This window comes from Anneissia japonica, unplaced genomic scaffold, assembly GCF_011630105.1.
Source record: "Anneissia japonica isolate Jap-2015-1 unplaced genomic scaffold, ASM1163010v1 scaffold288111_len316891_cov189, whole genome shotgun sequence".
Taxonomy (NCBI): Eukaryota; Metazoa; Echinodermata; class Crinoidea; order Comatulida; family Comatulidae; genus Anneissia; species Anneissia japonica.
Window position 1 is genome coordinate 212,048 of NW_022727056.1, and position 18,874 is coordinate 230,921.

The 18,874-nt window shown below is 34.7% G+C and overlaps 1 protein-coding gene across 2 annotated transcripts; it reads left to right on the top strand.

Moving 5' to 3' along the window:
- Positions 1–1,414: 1,414 nt before the first annotated feature.
- On the top strand, positions 1,415–18,589 carry LOC117113381 (SCO-spondin-like). 2 transcript variants are annotated; one of them, XM_033256684.1, is made up of 18 exons: positions 1,415–1,469; positions 2,318–2,463; positions 3,837–3,989; positions 4,354–4,518; positions 5,056–5,220; positions 5,621–5,791; positions 6,273–6,443; positions 6,953–7,126; positions 8,619–8,792; positions 9,416–9,586; positions 11,047–11,223; positions 12,433–12,603; positions 14,572–14,787; positions 15,677–15,850; positions 16,296–16,466; positions 17,656–17,826; positions 17,939–18,109; positions 18,326–18,589. In XM_033256684.1, the coding sequence occupies exons 2-18, from the start codon at positions 2,397–2,399 to the stop codon at positions 18,508–18,510; spliced, it is 2,847 nt and encodes a 948-aa protein (XP_033112575.1). In that variant the 5' UTR covers positions 1,415–1,469; positions 2,318–2,396; the 3' UTR covers positions 18,511–18,589. The 2 variants fall into 2 exon arrangements, with proteins under 2 accessions (XP_033112575.1, XP_033112576.1); XM_033256685.1 differs by lacking the exon at positions 1,415–1,469 and having other exon boundaries at positions 2,247–2,463.
- The last annotated feature ends 285 nt before the right edge of the window (positions 18,590–18,874 follow it).

An 18,874-nucleotide genomic window follows, 5' to 3' on the forward strand; every position in this document is an offset into this window, starting at 1 on the left:
TAATAAGCTCGTGGTAAAAAGAAATCAGATGTAACAGACATTGCTAAGTACCAAAAATTAATAAAATAGTAACTAGGCCTAACACCATAAAACGTGACGGTTGTACTCGCAACTAGTATCGGATTGTCGAAGCCACAGTAAAGATCAAAGGACTGTACACACGCAATATGTTCGAGAGCGGAGATGTGCGTACTTTTGTTGAATTGCATTATACGCGGAAACTCAAAAATTGGAATTTTAAAACTTTTAATCAAACCTCCGATTTCGGAGTTTCTGCGTACTAAATTAAACAAACTCTCCCTAGGCCTATAATATAGAGAGAGATAACTTTTAATCAATCCTCCGATTTCGGAGGTACATACATGCAACCCCACTATAGAATCGATCACTAATAACGTGTCGTCTATGAGTAGTTAACATAATAATATTATAGTAAATAAGTAACTCCACTTACCGTGGTAAGTAATCAACTGGTCCTACGGACGCTCAGAGATAACAAATATAAACTGGTCTGTTCTGTTCTCACGTGCCGACTATTCAAGTGTCCAACGGTATTTGAAGTTAGTACGCACACTTCTACACTACACGCTGATGACGATAGAGGTTCATCAGCGTGCGTACTTAACGACATCTTTTAGCAACAGGCGCTACACCACAATGGTTGAAGTTGGACCGATAATAAACTTTGTAATGGCGTCTTTAGATTTCCGAAAATGGCATTCCAATTATAATTGTACTTTCAAAAATGTTTTCAAAATAGCCTTGTAATGTTTACAGTATTTAAGCTAAATAAGTGGGCCTGTCTATATCTTTCAATACTAGTTGAGTTTGGCGGAAGCAGATCTGCCAACTCACCCGATCCTGTCCGAGGTGTAATCCATATCTAAACAAATCTCCAGTTCTCCCGATCGAATGTAATTTTCACCCGATTTCACTGATTTTACAGGTTGCCTCCGCAAAATAATCCGATTTATACATAAATGATTGATTAGATCGTTATTATTCAATGTATTCGCCGCGATAGACAAGCAGCAATTTAATAAGTTGTTTTGCAGTAATTTTGTACCATTGATTTTTAAATACTACTATATGACAAGTCTTCACGTGTCTTTTTTAGTAACTTTGCATCATATTTTGGTTAATTTTAGAAACCTCCAGATTTGTTGGTAAATCTCCAGAATTTGTTAAGATTTTTAAAAAAATCTCCAGATTTTCATGGCCCAGGGGTTGGCAGGTCTGCGGAAGAAAGGAGTGCTTCGGACAATTTACAACTTTTCATAGACAAATTTTCGCGTTGCAACAATTCGTTCATGAAAGACTCGACAACGCAATTTTCGTCGCCAGGCAGGAAATCAGAATTGGTTCACCAAAGTTTGCTTCTCAGCAGCTAGCTAGCTAGCTCAGGCTAATTTCCGTCGTGTAGCAACGTAGCAAGTACAGTAGCAACAACTGAGAAATCTGCGCAGTAGGTATGGGACATTTTAGTCAAAAACTAAGGATAACTCATAGTTTTATTCCTGTTTTATACACATTAATGGTAAAACATACCAATATCGTGACAAGGCTAGGACCCGGATTAGCCTAGGTCTAGGCCTAGATTAATAAGGAATGCCGGCTTTCAAGTTGATGCAACTTTTAACCAATCAGATCCGTTCAAGTCCGGTCCGGTGATAATTGAAGCTGCGATCTTTTGCTGAACTAGGGCATAGGGCTAGGCTAAACAAGCCTAGACTAGAGCCAGGCCTGGACTAGGCCAAGCCAGACCATAGCTAGAGGCCAGAATAAGTTAGCGGTCGCCTAGTACTAAGTAAAGTAGTAGTACCTGGCCAGCTAGGCTAGGCCCTAGCCTAGACTAGGTCCTACCACCACTAGGCTAGCGTTCGGAAGAACTTTACATAGGGCTAGGCCTAGGCCTATCCCCTTAAGTATCTAGGAGGCATTAAAATAATTTAAAAAAAAACAACAGGGACTAGCATGTGCATAGGCCTATGCCTAGTACAGACAGAACATTTTTTGCTCTTTAATTCGGGCAACGCCGCAAAGCTTTTTGGCAACTAGGCCTACAGTACTAGCTGGTTGTGTAAGGTGGTGCACCGCGAAAATATTAAACGGTCCTGATTAATGGTTAATTAAATTAATTAGAAACCATCGCACTATCGGATAATAAGGGTATTATATGAAAGTCTAATCAACAAAGAATGTATTAGAATTGCCAGGGTAAATAATTTGGTAATCAATTTATCAAATTAACATATTTCTATTTCAGAATATTCTTCCATCGATCAAACATCTGAAATTCAATTCAAATTTATTTCAGAAGATGGAAACAAAAAAAGAACATGATGCTAACTTACAAGGATCATGAAGGACATATATCTCTCAGCTCTAATTAAGAAATGCATGGAAAAAGCGATAATAATTTTATCTTGCTATTTCTTGTAATTACATTGCACATGGCAACAGGTAGGATGTACTTTGTGTAGGTCACATATTGCCTTAATAATAACTGATTATTCGTATGTAATAATGACATTATTTGACCAGTATTGACAAGGAAACTTAATCTTGACTGAATGATCACAAGCTAATTGTGTTAGGTAAATAATCCTTCTGGGAAGCAATCTAGAAATATGATAAATGAATGCAATGTTCCAATTTATTATATGGTATGAACTACATACTTTCCTAAAGCTACGTTCACATCAAGCCCGGATCCGATCCAGAGGCCGGACAAAAAATTGTGAGTTGCTACGTTTTTTGATCGCTGCGTTCGGGTTAAGTAAGTATGTGTTCGATTGGTTCAAACCAACCAAGCTTGTTGCTGATTGGTCCAAGAAAAAAAACGTATGATTTCAGGATACAAATGGCTTTCAGATCCATCAGTCCAGATCCAGAGTCCGGATTGAAAATCGTACGAATTTGATGTGAACGGTCCTATTCTTTACCACTAAACCCATTTTTCACGATTTTTTTCTCCGGACTGCAGACCGGAATCCGGGCTTGATGTGAACATAGCTTAAATGATGTATAGTAGCTTTCATTGACTCTCAAGGTACAATGTTGTTTGGACACAATTTTAAAAGATAGGTCGACTGCCTGATAACATCTGGAAAACAATTAAATGAAAAAATTATGAGGCAACTAAGAAATAATCTGACCTATTACTGTATTTATTCGAATGAATGTCCCTCTTAGAATAAATGTTCCCCCCCCCCACCAAATAAACATGGTTTGGTTTCATTTTTCCTCGAATAAATGGCCCCACTCCCTAAATGATTGTAACCAAATCTAATGGAAGCAACGCCATACTTTAACACTTTCTATTAATGTTTTACTTCTGTAGAATTATATTTTTTCTAACCTGGTTGGGATCAATAAGTCTTTATTATTGATCAAACAATAACACATTTTGACAGTAATTAATGTGTAATATCCACATTTAGAGTGAAATTAAGGGGCATTTATTTTAGTATATAGGTATACCTATACATTTTAGACCGGACAAAAAAAACAAAAAACAAAAACGTCTCCCTCGAATAAACGCTGCACTCGTAGAGACACCCCCTTACAATAAACTCTTTTCAACACTAAATGCACTGGGGTGTTTATTCGAATAACTATGGTAAATATATTTTATTAAAAGACTTGACAGAAATGATGCACTAGCATATTTTTTCATAAGACCTTTAACTATTATAAATATTCTGTTTGCTGTGCATAGGTATTACTCTTGACTGCAAATGTAATTTTTAAAAACTTTAACAATAAAATATAGAATATTGACCAAAATATCATATTAATCAATTGTTAGTGTTTTCACCTTCATATTTGAACAGGACAAGGATTTTGGGCAGAATGGACAGAGTGGTCAACCTGTAGCGTTTCCTGCGGACCTGGAGGTTCTGAGAATCGTTATCGTGTGTGTGATGGAACGGATTGTATGGGCAGTGGTTTTGAAGGCAGATTTTGTCCCATTATTCCTTGTCCAGGTAAGACTAATTATTTTCATTTCTCAAAATGCATGAAATACATTTTGGTTTATACTATAGATAACATCTTGAGTTCATTACATTTTTCCATACATACTGTACAGTTTTATAATTTAACAGTGCAATCATTATCATTCCTGATTATGACATAATGTTGAAATATTGAATCCCAACACGATAGCATGTTTTTCAATACTTGGAGTATGTATTATACTTTCATTATCAGTGAAGTAGTTCTACTATCATATTAATTTTGTTCACATTGTATTTCTCATAGTCTTCATCTAACAAATATTGCAGTATATCAAATAGTGACTTTTTCAATTTTCCAATTTTCTAAACTAAATATTATGATTGAATTTAGTAAATGGGTACTGGTTAAGCTGGAACACTTGGAGTGACTGTACGTTGACTTGTGGTTCCGGGGAGAGGGGCAGACAGAGGGAATGTGTTGAGCCACAGTACGATGGTTTACCATGTTCAGGACCAAGCAACGAAACAGAGATATGTAATTCTCAATATTGCCCAGGTAAGGTAGATTTTATCATTCAGAGGTCAACAAATGTGCAGTTATTTTATCAGCAGTGCATGTAAAACTTGTTGTCTATAAGCTCTTTCAAGATAAATGGTCGAAGTAAAAAAAAGGTTAATTTCATCATGCAAACCTTTTTTCTTTTGTTTTTTCATTTTTTCATTCAATCATTCACTCTTTTTTCCATTGAATTAATTCATTTATTCATTAGACAATGTTAGCTTTTTCACAGCAAAACTGTGTTAAAGAGGCCCACATGTACAAGAAATAGTGTATTGAAATAATACTGTAAATGTGATTAGTACATAAATATATTATTATTTTTATTATTGTTCACCAAATTGCTTTAATTTCACGAAACTTGAGGCACTATTAAATTTTCTTTAATACTGTATAATTAATACAAAATTGTAATTTTATGTGTGTTGAAATGGCTTAATATTATCATTGAAGAAATTCAACATTTTTTTTGCATTATACTTTTTTTCTTTATTTTCATTCTCAAACTATATTATTTTCATTACAATTCTGAAGTGAACGGTACTTGGACACCATGGTCGGAGTGGACTTCATGTCCAGTGTCCTGTGCAGGTGGAACAGAGGGGAGGAACCGTACATGCGATGGTCCATATTATGGTGGTGACCCATGTATTGGCGAAGATGCTGAAAACAGGCAATGTAACACTCATCCATGCCCAAGTGAGCTCTTGGATAGACAAATATATACTGTATTTTTAAAAAAATGAATAAAAAAATATTTATTTGATTTTTATTTGAGTTTACAAGGGCTCTCTACCCAACAAAGCTATTAATTGAGACCATTGGTGCTATACACTGTCATATCTAGGAGTATTGTCTTGTTGGAGGGGAAGGGGCTATTGGGGAGTGTGAATGGTGGGGTGGGAGATTGACAGCTTTGGGTGATTTTCAAATACATGAGCGTAATTTTTTTGGCTAAGCAAATTTCTATTGAGGATGCCTTGGGGGCGTGAGTTTTTTTAGTGGGTCTTAGTGAATCTAATAGGAATGCATGCAATCACAATAGAACCCAACTCTAAATTATTGTGTGGCATTATGATCTTTAAAATTTCTTTTCTAGTTGATGGTGCCTTCTCTAATTGGACAGAATGGACTGTATGTAGTGCCACATGCAATTATGGTTTACAGGTCCGGAAGCGTTGGTGCAATAATCCGCAGCCAATGTATGGTGGGAAAGACTGTGGAGGAGAAAAAGTACAAAATAGAGAATGCTATCTCTTGATCTGTCCACGTAAGTTCAATTTGAATACTGTGATTTTACTGCTGTGCTAAAGGTCCTATTCTATTCTTTTCAATATTATTATCATAGATTTAAAAAAAAATTATTTATTCATATTCTTCACACAATTACATTAGAAATGATCATAGGAATTGTGGAAAGCCAATTGGGTAGTGTGAAAGATAGATATTAAGGAAGTTTATGATATAAATTTCAAATGTGTTATGTACCAGAAATAGTTATTATTTATTATTGCTGCGCTTATTATTTTTTTAAATTATTTTCTTAATGTTATTATAATTCTTATTTTCACAGTTACTATAATAAAGAATATTGTAAGGATATGTTAAAAAATGTCTATGTCCCCTAGGCACAAGTTTTATATGCAAAGTAATTTTGTTGGGTTCCTTACTTGGTAAAGTCATTTGAAAATGAATTTCAGTTTTATTTTTTTAAGTTTCTTAGCTCTTACTTTCTTATTATCAACCTGCAGGGCATGGAGGCTGGTCATTGTGGACAGAGTGGTCAGTTTGTACAGCAACGTGTGGATGGGGTGCAAGAAAACGTTACAGATCATGTGACAATCCTGTTCCGATGTATGGTGGCGCTTTTTGTGTAGGAACTGGTATTGCAGCTGAAAGCTGTATTAAGGAATTGTGCCCCGGTAATGATGATTAGGGGAATAATGAGGATGATAATGACAATAATAGATAATAATTATGGTAATGATACTGTCAATAAATTAAATGGAGCAAAGAAAATATAACTGCAATTCAAGACTGGCTGCTATCAGAGGTGCCTTGATTGTTCACCAGTTGGACTTTTTCAGTCACCGGCAGCTTTATCTCATTGTAATTTTATTGTATATATACCAGTTTGAAGTTGAATATATAAAATAAATAAAGTAGCAACTTTTGAAATACCATTCTGATGTTTTGCCAACTAAGCTAAGACACCTATAGCACTTGCTGTGAAGGAATATAAAAATAAACTACCCAGTAATAATAATAATAATAATTATTAACATAAATGTTGATTATGCTGATTATTTAGAGTATAATTATACTGTATCTAAAATGTTTTGGTTATCATCTTACTATTCATCTTCACTATTTTTATAAATGTTATTTAAAAAAATTATTCATTGACATTTGTTTCCTTGTGTCAACATAGTGCATGCCAGCTGGGGCTTGTGGGGCAGTTGGAGTAACTGTAGTCAAAGTTGCGGAGCAGGGGGAACATATGAAAGAGAACGGATATGTGACAGTCCCCCAGCCTTGTATGGTGGAGAGCATTGCTTTGGAAGTAATGTATCTGTTGGTGAATGCTATGTTAAGAGATGTGAAGGTAATCATTTTTATTGTGTCTGTTTTTTTGGTTATTTTTAATCACATCTTGAGATTTAACTTAATATTTTCTGTATTCTTAAATTTATTCCAAGGTCTAAATTATGATTAGTTTTGCATTAAAGTGACTTGTCCAATGTCCATCTTAGTTGTGTTTACAATGCATTACAACTGTCAGAGGGCATATTATGTTTTAAAAGCAAGAAGCCAGCCAATCAAGTGATTAATATATCTGGATGTTTACATTTTCATCAAGGATTGAATCAAATGTGTGATTTGCCCACACATTTCATCATATCACACCCATATATGGGTAAACACATGTATCTGTCACTTTAAACTTGACAGTGGGGACACCCTGTGTGTTTACTTTTTCATAAATGATTGAATAAAATGTGTGATTTTGTCAGCCCATATATGATCATATCACACCCATATATGGATAAACACAGGTATCTGTCACATTAAAGCTGATAGTGTTACAGTGCTTGAGATGGTTCTGAATTACTAGTACTATGCAATCACATGAAATCCATACAGTGTAAATTATATAATATTAATCTATGAAGGTGAAATGTATACATACATCAAATACAAGATGAATGCGTGTAACATGATGGATGGAGATCAATTCCAAATCATAATGGTTTTCAGTTAATTTTCTTAATGATGAATAATAAATATTTGGCCTCAAATTGGTACATAATCCAATACATTTGCAAACTCTTCACTGCAAAATTATTCATAATTTTTAACATTCCTTTTCTTAAATTTCTCTTTCTCATAGACTAGCATGCAATATGATTAGATTTAATTACCTTTCTATTTCTATTGTTTTTTTTTATTATGCTTGTTACATTGTATATAGTGTTACAGTGCTTGAGATGGTTCTGAATTACTAGTACTATGCAATCACATGAAATCCATATCCAGTGTAAATTATATAATATTAATCTATGAAGGTGAAATGTATACATACATCAAATACAAGATGAATGTGTGTAAAATGATGGATGGAGATCAATTCCAAATCATAATGGTTTTCAGTTAATTTTCTTAATGATGAATAATAAATATTTGGCCTCAAATTGGTACATATTACAATACATTTGCAAGCTCTTCACTGCAAAATTATTCATAATTTTTAACATTCCTTTTCTTAAATTTCTCTTTCTCATAGACTAGCATGCAATATGATTAGATTTAAGTACCTTTCTATTTCTATTGTTTTTTTTATTATGCTTGTTACATTGATTTATTTATTGATTGATTAATTAATTGATTGATTGATCAATTGATTAATTGATTGATTGGTTGAATGATTAATCGATTTATACAGTGCAAGGTACTATAGGCCTATCTCAAATTATTACTTATTGGTCGATTAACCAATATTAATCAATCAGTGCTGAATTGAATAATTGGTTTGTTGAAATTGATTTGTTGGATTGAATAATTGATTGATTGAATTAATTGATTTGTCTGTTGAACAGTTGATGGTGGTTACACTGAGTGGAGTGAATGGGGAGATTGCAGCAAGGAATGTGAATCAGGCATACAACAAAGAAACCGCAATTGCACCAACCCACCACCCACTCCCCCAGATGGTCAGTGGTGTCATGGAGTTGCAAATCAAACGAGGGTGTGCAACACTCATATTTGCCCAGGTAAGCTTCAATGGTATTTCAAGAGCTCAAGTTGAAATTGGATAAAAATAAGTCTCACCTCTATCTTCATTTAATTAATAACATAAAACAAATTAGAAGACAATGAACAATGGGTTTTAGTGGTACAGAGATCTGTACCGCACCTTCTGACAAGATTAAATTAGCTTAATTGATTATTAAGAGATAAATTATGTGATATCTATACTAGTTGCTGTTTATCAGGTGGTATATCTAAGGGAGAGTGTGGGAGCAGGTCTCTAGATAAATTTTGTACCTTCAGGCTTCACTCCTGCCTGCACTGAACAACCAGCTTAGCAAAAAAATTGCACGTAAACAGTTAAAAATGGCATCATATGACCTCTTTCCCCAGCTAGAGCCCCCTCAATTTTCCATCATATTATATACTATTTAATTAATAATTGGTTATTTAATAACAGATTAATAACAACGTGTAATTAATTAAACTCAATAGATACTATTTTGATTAATATTTGTATGAGTAGTTATGGACCTTGAAGAAAGGATTACCAGACATTTGATCTCTTTTTAATAATTTTTTAAAATACATATAATAAACACTGTAACATAATATTTTATATTCTTTGTTGCCTCTAAATATTTAGTTCATGGAGGCTGGGCAGAATGGACGCCTTGGACAGAATGTGCAGTCACTTGTGGAGGAGATACAATCACTAGGAACAGGCTTTGTACCAACCCTCCACCCATATTTGAAGGCAACGACTGTGAAGGGGAACCGTCTGAAGAAATTGATTGCAACACAAATGGATGTCCAGGTGTGAATTGAGGGCTGAAAATTGTAAATTTATTAAAACAATCGTATTACAATTATAAAATTATATCATTGTCAACATCATCATCATCATCACCATCATCATTATTGATATCATCATCATTGTCATCATCATCATTTCATTTCATTTATTTATTCAGACAGGTGTCTTGGGGCCCCAAAAGCAACAAAATCACCATGACAAAAGTCTGGAGCCCCAGAAAACTAAACTTAACTACATTATTAGCGAGTATATAAAAAGAAAGGTTTAAAATGTAAAAAGTGAAAGGCCAAGACAATTAAAATAATAATTAAAAAAACACTGATTTCGCACACAATTGAATAATAGATAAAATTTCATAAAAGAACGATAACAAATTTAAGCATCGAGAAAAAATTGTATAACTTGCCTTAAGAAAACCGAGAGAGAACAAAGGACTGAAGAATCTTTTAGTTCAGAAAGAAGTGAGGACCAGAGAACAGGGAAACAATGGATAGCTGAGAATTTGAGACAATTAGTGCGAGCGTAGGGATGTTTGAAGGTGAGAGAATCAGGGTAACAAGGATTAATTGCAAGATTATCAACAACATTGTAACAGTAATTAAAATTTTACAAACAATGAAAAATAAAAGAGATTAAAATTTGATCACGACGGTCCTTAAGGGACAGCCAGTTTCATCGTCATCATCATATTCATAATCATATTCATAATCATATTCATAATCATCAGGGTAAAATAAAATTTGGCAAAGCACAGTAACAAAGGACCTTTATGCTAAGCCCCGCCCCTTGAATATTGTTTCCAAGGTCCCACAAAACAACTATGAAAAAACATATGCAAACATGAATAATTATGAGACAATGTGTCACATGAATATTTATGAGACATGTGTCACATGAATATTTATGAGACAATGTGTCACATGAATATGAGACACAATGTGTTACATTAATATTTATGAGACACACATGTGTTACATGAATATTTATGAGACACAATGTGTTAATGAATATTTATGAGACACATGTGTCACATGAATATTTATGAGACACATGCGTATTCCTGGTCCTGCTCTGATTGGTCAGTTGTTAAGCATGATTGACACTCCAGAAAGATTAATTTGAAATCAGGGTTGGTAAGTTGTGACTTTTTTTTACAAATTTTACTGTCTGTAGTCTAATTCTATTCATTTATTATCAATCTTTCGACAAAGAACAGAAAAAGTTGAACCGGGTTGCCGAGGAAAAGCAAAAGTTAGAAAACTGTCATCGATTGATGTGTTTAACCGAGCCCCTGCCAACAAAAACAATATTAAACAATATCATTCACAGGAAACAGTAATCAAAAAGTAGCACACACAAAAAAAATTTTTTAAATAAAATTTATCAAGTTATTTTAATATTAACACTTTATAATTGTTCCAATTAACATATTTCTAAAAATTTACCATTTGCATTTGCAGTGGATGGAGCCTGGACTACATGGTCAGAATGGTCAAGCTGCAGTGTCACCTGCGCAGGTGGGACGAGGAGTCGTACAAGGACCTGTACAAATCCAGAGACAGCCTGGGGTGGAATACCCTGCCCCTCACATGATGAGACTGAACAATCTGAGACCTGCAACTCATTCCACTGTCCAAGTATGCTGTTGTTGATTAATTAATTTGCAATCGAAGTTTAGTAAAAACTGCCAAAAATGGAAGGGAACACTGCATTTTGAAGCACCTAGATGGAAAAAAACACTAATCAATCCTCCATTTTATTAGGATATGTATCCAATCATGCCAGCAGCGTGAAGGAGGGGGGGGGGGTCTGGAAAATTGTCCCTCTTCTCAGACAAGCATGGACCCTATCTTCTTAATTTACTGATTTACCCATAGTTATTTTGATTGAGTTATAACATTGTGGTCTAAAAGCACAATTTTTACCATCCTTGCTCATAAACCCTCTCCCTTGACCCCACTAGGGGTTTTACTCCAGGACCCTGATTGGCAGCTCAAGACAACCCCTTGGTTTGATGGTTTGTAACCCCTTATCTTGTACTTTCTGGAGCCATCTCTGTATTTCCAAAAAAGGTCTGATAAATGCCAGTGGACCTTACTGTACTTGGCATGTCTGATTACTATTCATGAACAATATATCACAAGATTAAGCATTCTCTCCCAGCCAGGGAATTGATATTTACTTCAGTTGAATAATTTCCAATTGGGCATTAAAAGATTTAATGTTCAATCAATCAATCAATCTATTAAGTTATTAAGGTTCAGTGAGCTGGAGTTGTTGTCACATTTGGTGATGACTTACACCTTTATCAACCTGTGTGACAGGTAAGTTACAGGTGAGGTCAGTTGTGGGTTGATGTCAGGTGATAAATCAAGCAAATCTAAAGACAAGTAGTAATTGAAGATTTGCTAAAGTAGGCTTGCAATGCTTTTATATATATTGACAAATTATTATGGATTTTTTTGTTCTATTCATTAAAATTTCATATAATATTCAATGGTTTATGTGACTGACTGCCTGATTGGTTGATTAAATGAGTGATTGATTGATTGATTAATGGAAACAAATCTGACCAAAATTAATGACAAAAAACATGGTATTATAGTCATAGGACAGTACTATTTTTTTTCATAACTTTGGATTTTATCATACAGTATTTTTATTTGTTTTTATTAATGTTATGGTAGGCCTATGTAGCATGTATTTCCACAATCATAATTGTAATATTATAAGCAATTTAATAGATGACTGTATTATAATCATTACAGATGTTTTGTATTATTACCAGAACACATATTTTCAGTATTTTGTGATTTTATTTCAAATATTTGTCATTATCATTAAAGTTGATGGTGAATGGTCAGAATGGTCGGCGTGGGCAACTTGTCCAGTGACTTGTGGTGGCTTCGAGTTGACGAGGAACCACACATGTGACAATCCTATCCCCCAGTATGATGGTAAACCATGCCCAGGTTCCAGCATCGACAAACTCACCTGTAACAATGAACCATGTCCAGGTATATAGATCTTTTGTTCATGTGATTTGAAACTGGTCGCTTTATATTGCATTATAGTGGTATGCCTATAGTTCTTTTTATTTCTAATATGAAGTGCATTGAGGCTATTAGCAAAATGTGCAGCTAAATTATTATTGCATGCAATTCTCTATCAATTTTTATAAGACTTAATTTCTCCTTTTTTCATTAATTAGACATGCTGGTAATCTTATTTTTCTAATTTATTAATTGTAATTAATATTTTAGTTTCTGTCTCTGAGAATCTTATTTATTTATTTATTTTTTTAAAAACATATTTATGGAGGGTGATCCTTCCAGCGTATCCTTGAAGGTCGGCTGATATTCTGGGCCTTCTTAAATATGTAAAATAATGTGGAATAATGTAAAAAAGATGCTTTTTTTCAGCAAAGTCTTTTTATGAGGCTTAGAGAGTGGGGGTTTTTAACAGTGAAAAAAAAATCCTGCTGTTGCAAGCTATTCAACTCAACTCATAATTATGACTGTATGATTGTGTTTTGGTATAGTTAATATTGTTAATGTTTTTATCTGGTTTAAAATATCTGAGATTTACGTCCGTATTCTTAAAACAAACTTTAGTCGAACTTCGAACTAGAACTTCATCTGTGGCAAAGACAAGCCAAACCAGTCACTCGTCGCAAAAATCGATTTTGAGTTATTAATACAGTGTTAGAGAGTAAAATAATAGCTATACAATGGTAAAAAAATCATTCAAATCGGACATTTCCTTATGAAGTTGCAAGCGTTTAATCACACAGCTGTTTAAAAAACAATATATGAGAAATCAGCCTTCGAAGTTTATGATTTCAGGCATTTCGCATGCAGAAACTATCTCTAAATCCTTAAAAAGTGTTGTTTTAACATTGAAAATGGGGAAAATAATAGCATAGAATGATGTATAAATATATAAAGGTTAGTTTAGTGCAATAAAATAGATTTTTAAAATTTTGACATTCCAGCATGTTTTGGCCATTTTCTCTGTAACACGATTTGCGACGAGTGACTGGTTTGGCTTGTCTTTGCCACATTTTAGTGCTAGTTGCATCTTTAACTTCAATTTGTATTCACAAACAATGTAGTCGAAGTTTTAACTACGACTAAATCAAGTCCTAGTTTTAGTTCAACTGAAGACGACTGGCAAGCCACGACTATCAAACTAACCAACGAAAAAGGGCTAACTTTTATAGTAGACGAAATTTTAGAGATCCGGTAACGCGGATGAATATTAGGCTGCCGTCTGTGGTTCAAAAACGTATTTCCTCATAATTCATAATAGACCATCATTCCATTAATTAATTTTCTAAAATAATAACTATATTAGTTGCTAACTATTATTACAATAGAGAATTTCAACAGACACTGAAAATTTGCTTTCTTTGGAGAACTATTATAGTTGAGCCCGAGCGAGGGCGGCGCCATCTTTGTTGTTGTTATTGTGAAGCTACGTGATCGCAACGCGAGGGGATTTCGTATGTGGCTAGCAAAACATGTTAACTTAGAAGCTAAACTTGATGTCTCTTTTGTTTAACACACCGAAGATATATTAAACCTGTGTATACAATCGTTTTTATTCGTTTCATTTTATCGTGAGTTACAAAAAACACGTTTTTAGTAAGATAAATATTTCAAGTCGGCAATTTAGCCTGACCCTAGGCTGACTAAAAAAAATCGGCCTGCGGAGGTATCACTTTAGTCGAGGTTCACGTCATTTAGTCGTAGTGCTAGCCGAAGTTCGTTTTAAGAATACGAAATGACGTAATTTTAAAGTTTTAGCTCGAACTACGACTAAAGTTTGTTTTAAGAATACCGGGGTTAAACTATTGTATGTCAGCCTACAGTGCAGCTGTCCCAAGGCAAAACATGCTTTTATATTTTTGTTAAGTTACGTTATTTTGCCTTGGAACGGCCAAGTGAGATAGGATACTGATAACCAATATTTCCTACTTTTAGTGGATGGTGAATGGTCTATGTGGAGCGTTTGGTCAGACTGCAGCGTAGAATGTGAAGGTGGCACACAGACTAGGTCCAGGACCTGCTCAGACCCTGCCCCAGCTTATGGTGGATTCCCCTGCCCCAGCAATGTCACAGAATCTGAAGAAGCATCGCTTGAAGATCTGGAACAAATCGAGACTGAAGAAATAACTTGTAATGAACACCGCTGTCCAAGTAAGCATTGATGCCTATATAAAAGAAGCTAGTGGTTAAGTGGTTAGGTAGGCCTAATTATAGCATTATCTGAGAATCAGTGCTTAAAATCCAATTCTAATTTTAGGCATTGTGATTTATGATTTTATTTTTGACCATGTTAGAATTTTTCGAGACTAAAGTTACTTTAAAATATAGAAGTGGTCTTCTTTTCAAAATAAATGCTGTAAATTTGGTGAATTTGTACTATAAAACAAATAAGGCCACTGTAACATCAATCTGTATCATGGAGTGTATTTAACTGGCATTAAATCATCTAAACTACTGTATAAACCAAGTTTTCAATTTATTTTGTTTTCTGAAATTCATGTACAGTGTATATACTGTACAATCTCGAAAAGAAGCCTATGCTATCTTGAAAAGAAGCCCATGGGCGTCTTTTTGAGATGGGCTTACTTTCGAGGCTTATTTTGCAAACTAAAGAGGGGGCTTCACTTTGAGATGGGCTTTATCTCGAGATTAAGCCCACTGGGCTTCAATTTTACGGTATGTATGAGAGATACTTCTGGTCTTTGCACTTGAAAAAAAAAAAATATATGTCAATTGGGTTTGGGATTGAAAGTGGAACTGGATTTGAAAATGAACCTGGGTTGGCAGGATTTGGAGTAAACTTGCCACCTGTTATTATTTATTACTTAGTATTAATCTCCTTCAAGACAGCAGCCCCAGCAAGCAAATTACTTTGAGCAATTTGGCCATGGCCAACAAAATTTCGAAATGAGAGAGTATTTCATTGATTCATGGATTTTATTCATTCAATAAACACATAAAGCACCAAACATACAATTATTATTAACATATGAAAAAAATTAAAAATAGTATTTTGAATCTTGTCTTGTTCTGTTGCCAGTCCATGGTGGTTATACCGATTGGACAATGTGGCCCGAGTGCCCAATATCTTGTGGCGGTGCTGTAATATGGCATCATCGGAATTGTACCAACCCTGAGCCACGCTATAATGGAGACGACTGCAAAGGACCAAGTTCAGAGAGCAAGCTTTGCAATGATGATGTGCAATGCCCTAGTGAGTAACAAATTCCTGCATATTGACACCAAATTGATTTAAATTATAACTTGAATCGCTTGGTGAAAGAAGATTCTTTAAGTAATAATTTATTAAACCTTTTGTTTTACCTTATATAAAGCTTGGTTTCGCTAAAGTTTGTGTGTTGATCTGTACATATCCTTAGCTCTGTCAACACTATCAAATTTCCTTTGATAAAAAACTGTTGTATGTCCATATATGGTCATGATGTTGCTATATATGGTCATGATGTTGCTATATATGGTCATGATGTTGCTATATATGGTCTTGATGTTGCTATATATGGTCATATTGTTGCTATATATGGTCATGGTGTGATGAAACTGATGATTGGAAGAGACTGACGATAAGGCCGATTAAGAATTGTAATTATTTGCTTACGATTTATTTTTCAATGTTTTCATTCTCTCGCTACTAATAACAGTTGATGGTAACTGGGGTCGTTGGCTTGACTGGTCGCAGTGTTCCAAACCATGTGAGGGCGGTGAGTCTAAACGTATACGTCTTTGCAATAATCCATCACCATTGTATGGGGGAAAGCGATGTAATGGTACCTCACAGGAAACAAAGACTTGTAATGAGCACAGATGTCCAGGTAATTGATTGCATTTTTGTTTGAGTCATTTATATATTTATTTATTTTTAGTATTTTTGTTTTAACTGAGAATTAATTATGATAAAGGTTATACAGAAGAAGAAGCATTTTAAAATAATATAAAGATATTTAAAACAAAAACAGGGTAGCAAAAACAGCGATGTATATAGGGGTGTGCATGCACCCTCCCCCCACCCCCACCGAAGATTAAAAATGTCTGAAGCAATAAAATTTTGAAGTAGTTAGAAACCACCTTATTTTGCAACCTAGCGCTCCCTTACTTAATCATTAAGCCCCACACTCTAACATATGGAAAACTTTTTGGTTTTTTTCGCGTTTGCCTTCGCTGTTAAGAGTTTGAACCAGGTGATGCAGATCGCTAGAGCGAGACCGTGTTGTAATGTTCCATTATTGAATGGATGAAATACAGTTCATGCCCGCACAAAAAACCTACATAGCGAACTGTTACTAAACAGTCAGAAAATAAAAAGTAAACGTACAATGCAGTCACACTTTTAAATGCAATAAGATTCCTGTGGGTATCATTTTATTTCAAAAAAATATCAGAAGTCTTAAAAATTTTCCCTTTGTATCGAATGGATGTGTACTGAAACGCTTGACCCATATCCTTGGAAAGGACCGTTTGTGAAATATACACTTATTTTAAAAGCAAAAGTGCATAATTAGGACCTACACCAATCACTTCAATTTTTATATTACAAGGAAGGGTATTTTTATACTGTTATATTCCGGCCAAACCCTGTTGAAATCTCATCTGGTTTATGTCTGAGGCTTGATTTAGTGAGGTGACCTCTTCTGAATCGACACAAATCATGGCCATTTCCTATTCTACAAGGAACAGAATGCATTTTTTCAGTTCAAAAGTGCGTATTCCAAATTCTTGAGAAGGCGAATGAATTTAGTAATTGGAAAGTAGATAATATTTACTTTCAAATTCTGTGCGAAGCCATAAGAAAAGTTACTTTATTAGACAACAGCGCCTGAATTTAGCCCACCAAGTGTAATATTCAAGGCTCTGTTCCTGTGCTTAACGGCATGTGTGAGGCATGGCAACTCAGAAGTTTTCCATGTGTTCGCGCCCCATCAGCCCCCTCCCAATTTCAAGATTTCTAGATACACCACTGAGCAAAAAAGATCAAGTAGAAATTATTTTTTTCTCTCTCTAAAGTTCATGGTGGTTATTCAAGGTGGACACCATGGGAACCATGTTCAAAATCCTGTGGAGGTGGACAAACGCTTCGTACACGAACTTGCACAAATCCGGTTCCACAATTTGGCGGTAATCCATGCTATGGAATTCTTTTTGAGAGAAAACTCTGTGCCGCTTTCTACTGTCCAGGTAAGAAAGTAACATTGTTACCACTTTCCTAAAATTTCCCATGCCTTCTAAATATTCTACAATTTATAAATTCAAAATTTTCTCATGATAAATTTAAATTCTTACCCGATAGTGCATGGTGGTTATTCAGAGTGGAGCGAGTGGTCCACTTGCCCAGTAGTCTGCGGTGGTGGTCCATCTCATCGAAGCAGGATCTGTAATAATCCATCGCCAAAGCATGGTGGTAGGCCATGTGAAGGACCAACAACAGATTCGACAGTGTGCAATGACATGGAGTGCCCAGGTATATAATTTGTTATCAAGATGAGACTGAAGTATTACATTGGGGAGCCTTAGAAATATTTTTTCACGCAATTACATATCAAATAAACATCAGATCATCTATAGTTGACCTTAATAAGGAATCTAATCATAAAGATACAAATTTATTGTATTTATCAATAAGAGGCTTTTTCTTCGTTAAAATCAGTTGTACAACAAACTTTATTTCAATGTTTAGTTGACGGTAGCTGGACAGAGTGGTCTGAATGGTCAGCCTGTAGTCAGACGTGTGAGCTTGGCTACCGTAGCTCTAGCAGGGAATGTACTAACCCCGAACCTCAATACGGTGGTCTAGACTGCCAAGGGGAGGCTTATAGGATGTACTACTGTCCTATACGTACGGACACCTGCCCAGGTAAGTGATTATGAAGCAAAAGAAAGCAGGCTGTTTGTATTTTAAATGCAGTAACAATATACCCTAATAAATTCTATAAATGTGGCAAAGACAAGCCAAACCAGTCACTGGTCGCAAAAATCAATTTTTAGTTTACTACAGAGTTAAACAGTAAAATGAGAGCTATAAAATGGTAAAAGAATAATTTAAATCTAAAATTTCCTTTATAATAAGTTACAAGCTTTTAAACATAAAGCATTTAAAGAACAATATTTGAGAAATCAGCCTTCAAAGTTTATGATTTCAGGCATTTCTTAGGCAGAAACCATCACCAAATCGTTAAAAATTGTTTTAACATTGAAAAAGGGGAAAATAACAGCATAGCATGATGAA

What these genes read in the sequence shown, in the direction of transcription:
- LOC117113381 (XM_033256684.1), top strand. Translation starts at nt 2,397, where the DNA reads ATGCATGGAAAAAGCGATAATAATTTTATCTTGCTATTTCTTGTAATT. An exon ending in TAATTCTCAATATTGCCCAG is followed by an intron (nt 4,519 to 5,055) that starts GTAAGGTAGATT and finishes ACAATTCTGAAG; the next exon opens with TGAACGGTACTTGGACACCA. An exon ending in CAACTCATTCCACTGTCCAA is followed by an intron (nt 11,224 to 12,432) that starts GTATGCTGTTGT and finishes TTATCATTAAAG; the next exon opens with TTGATGGTGAATGGTCAGAA.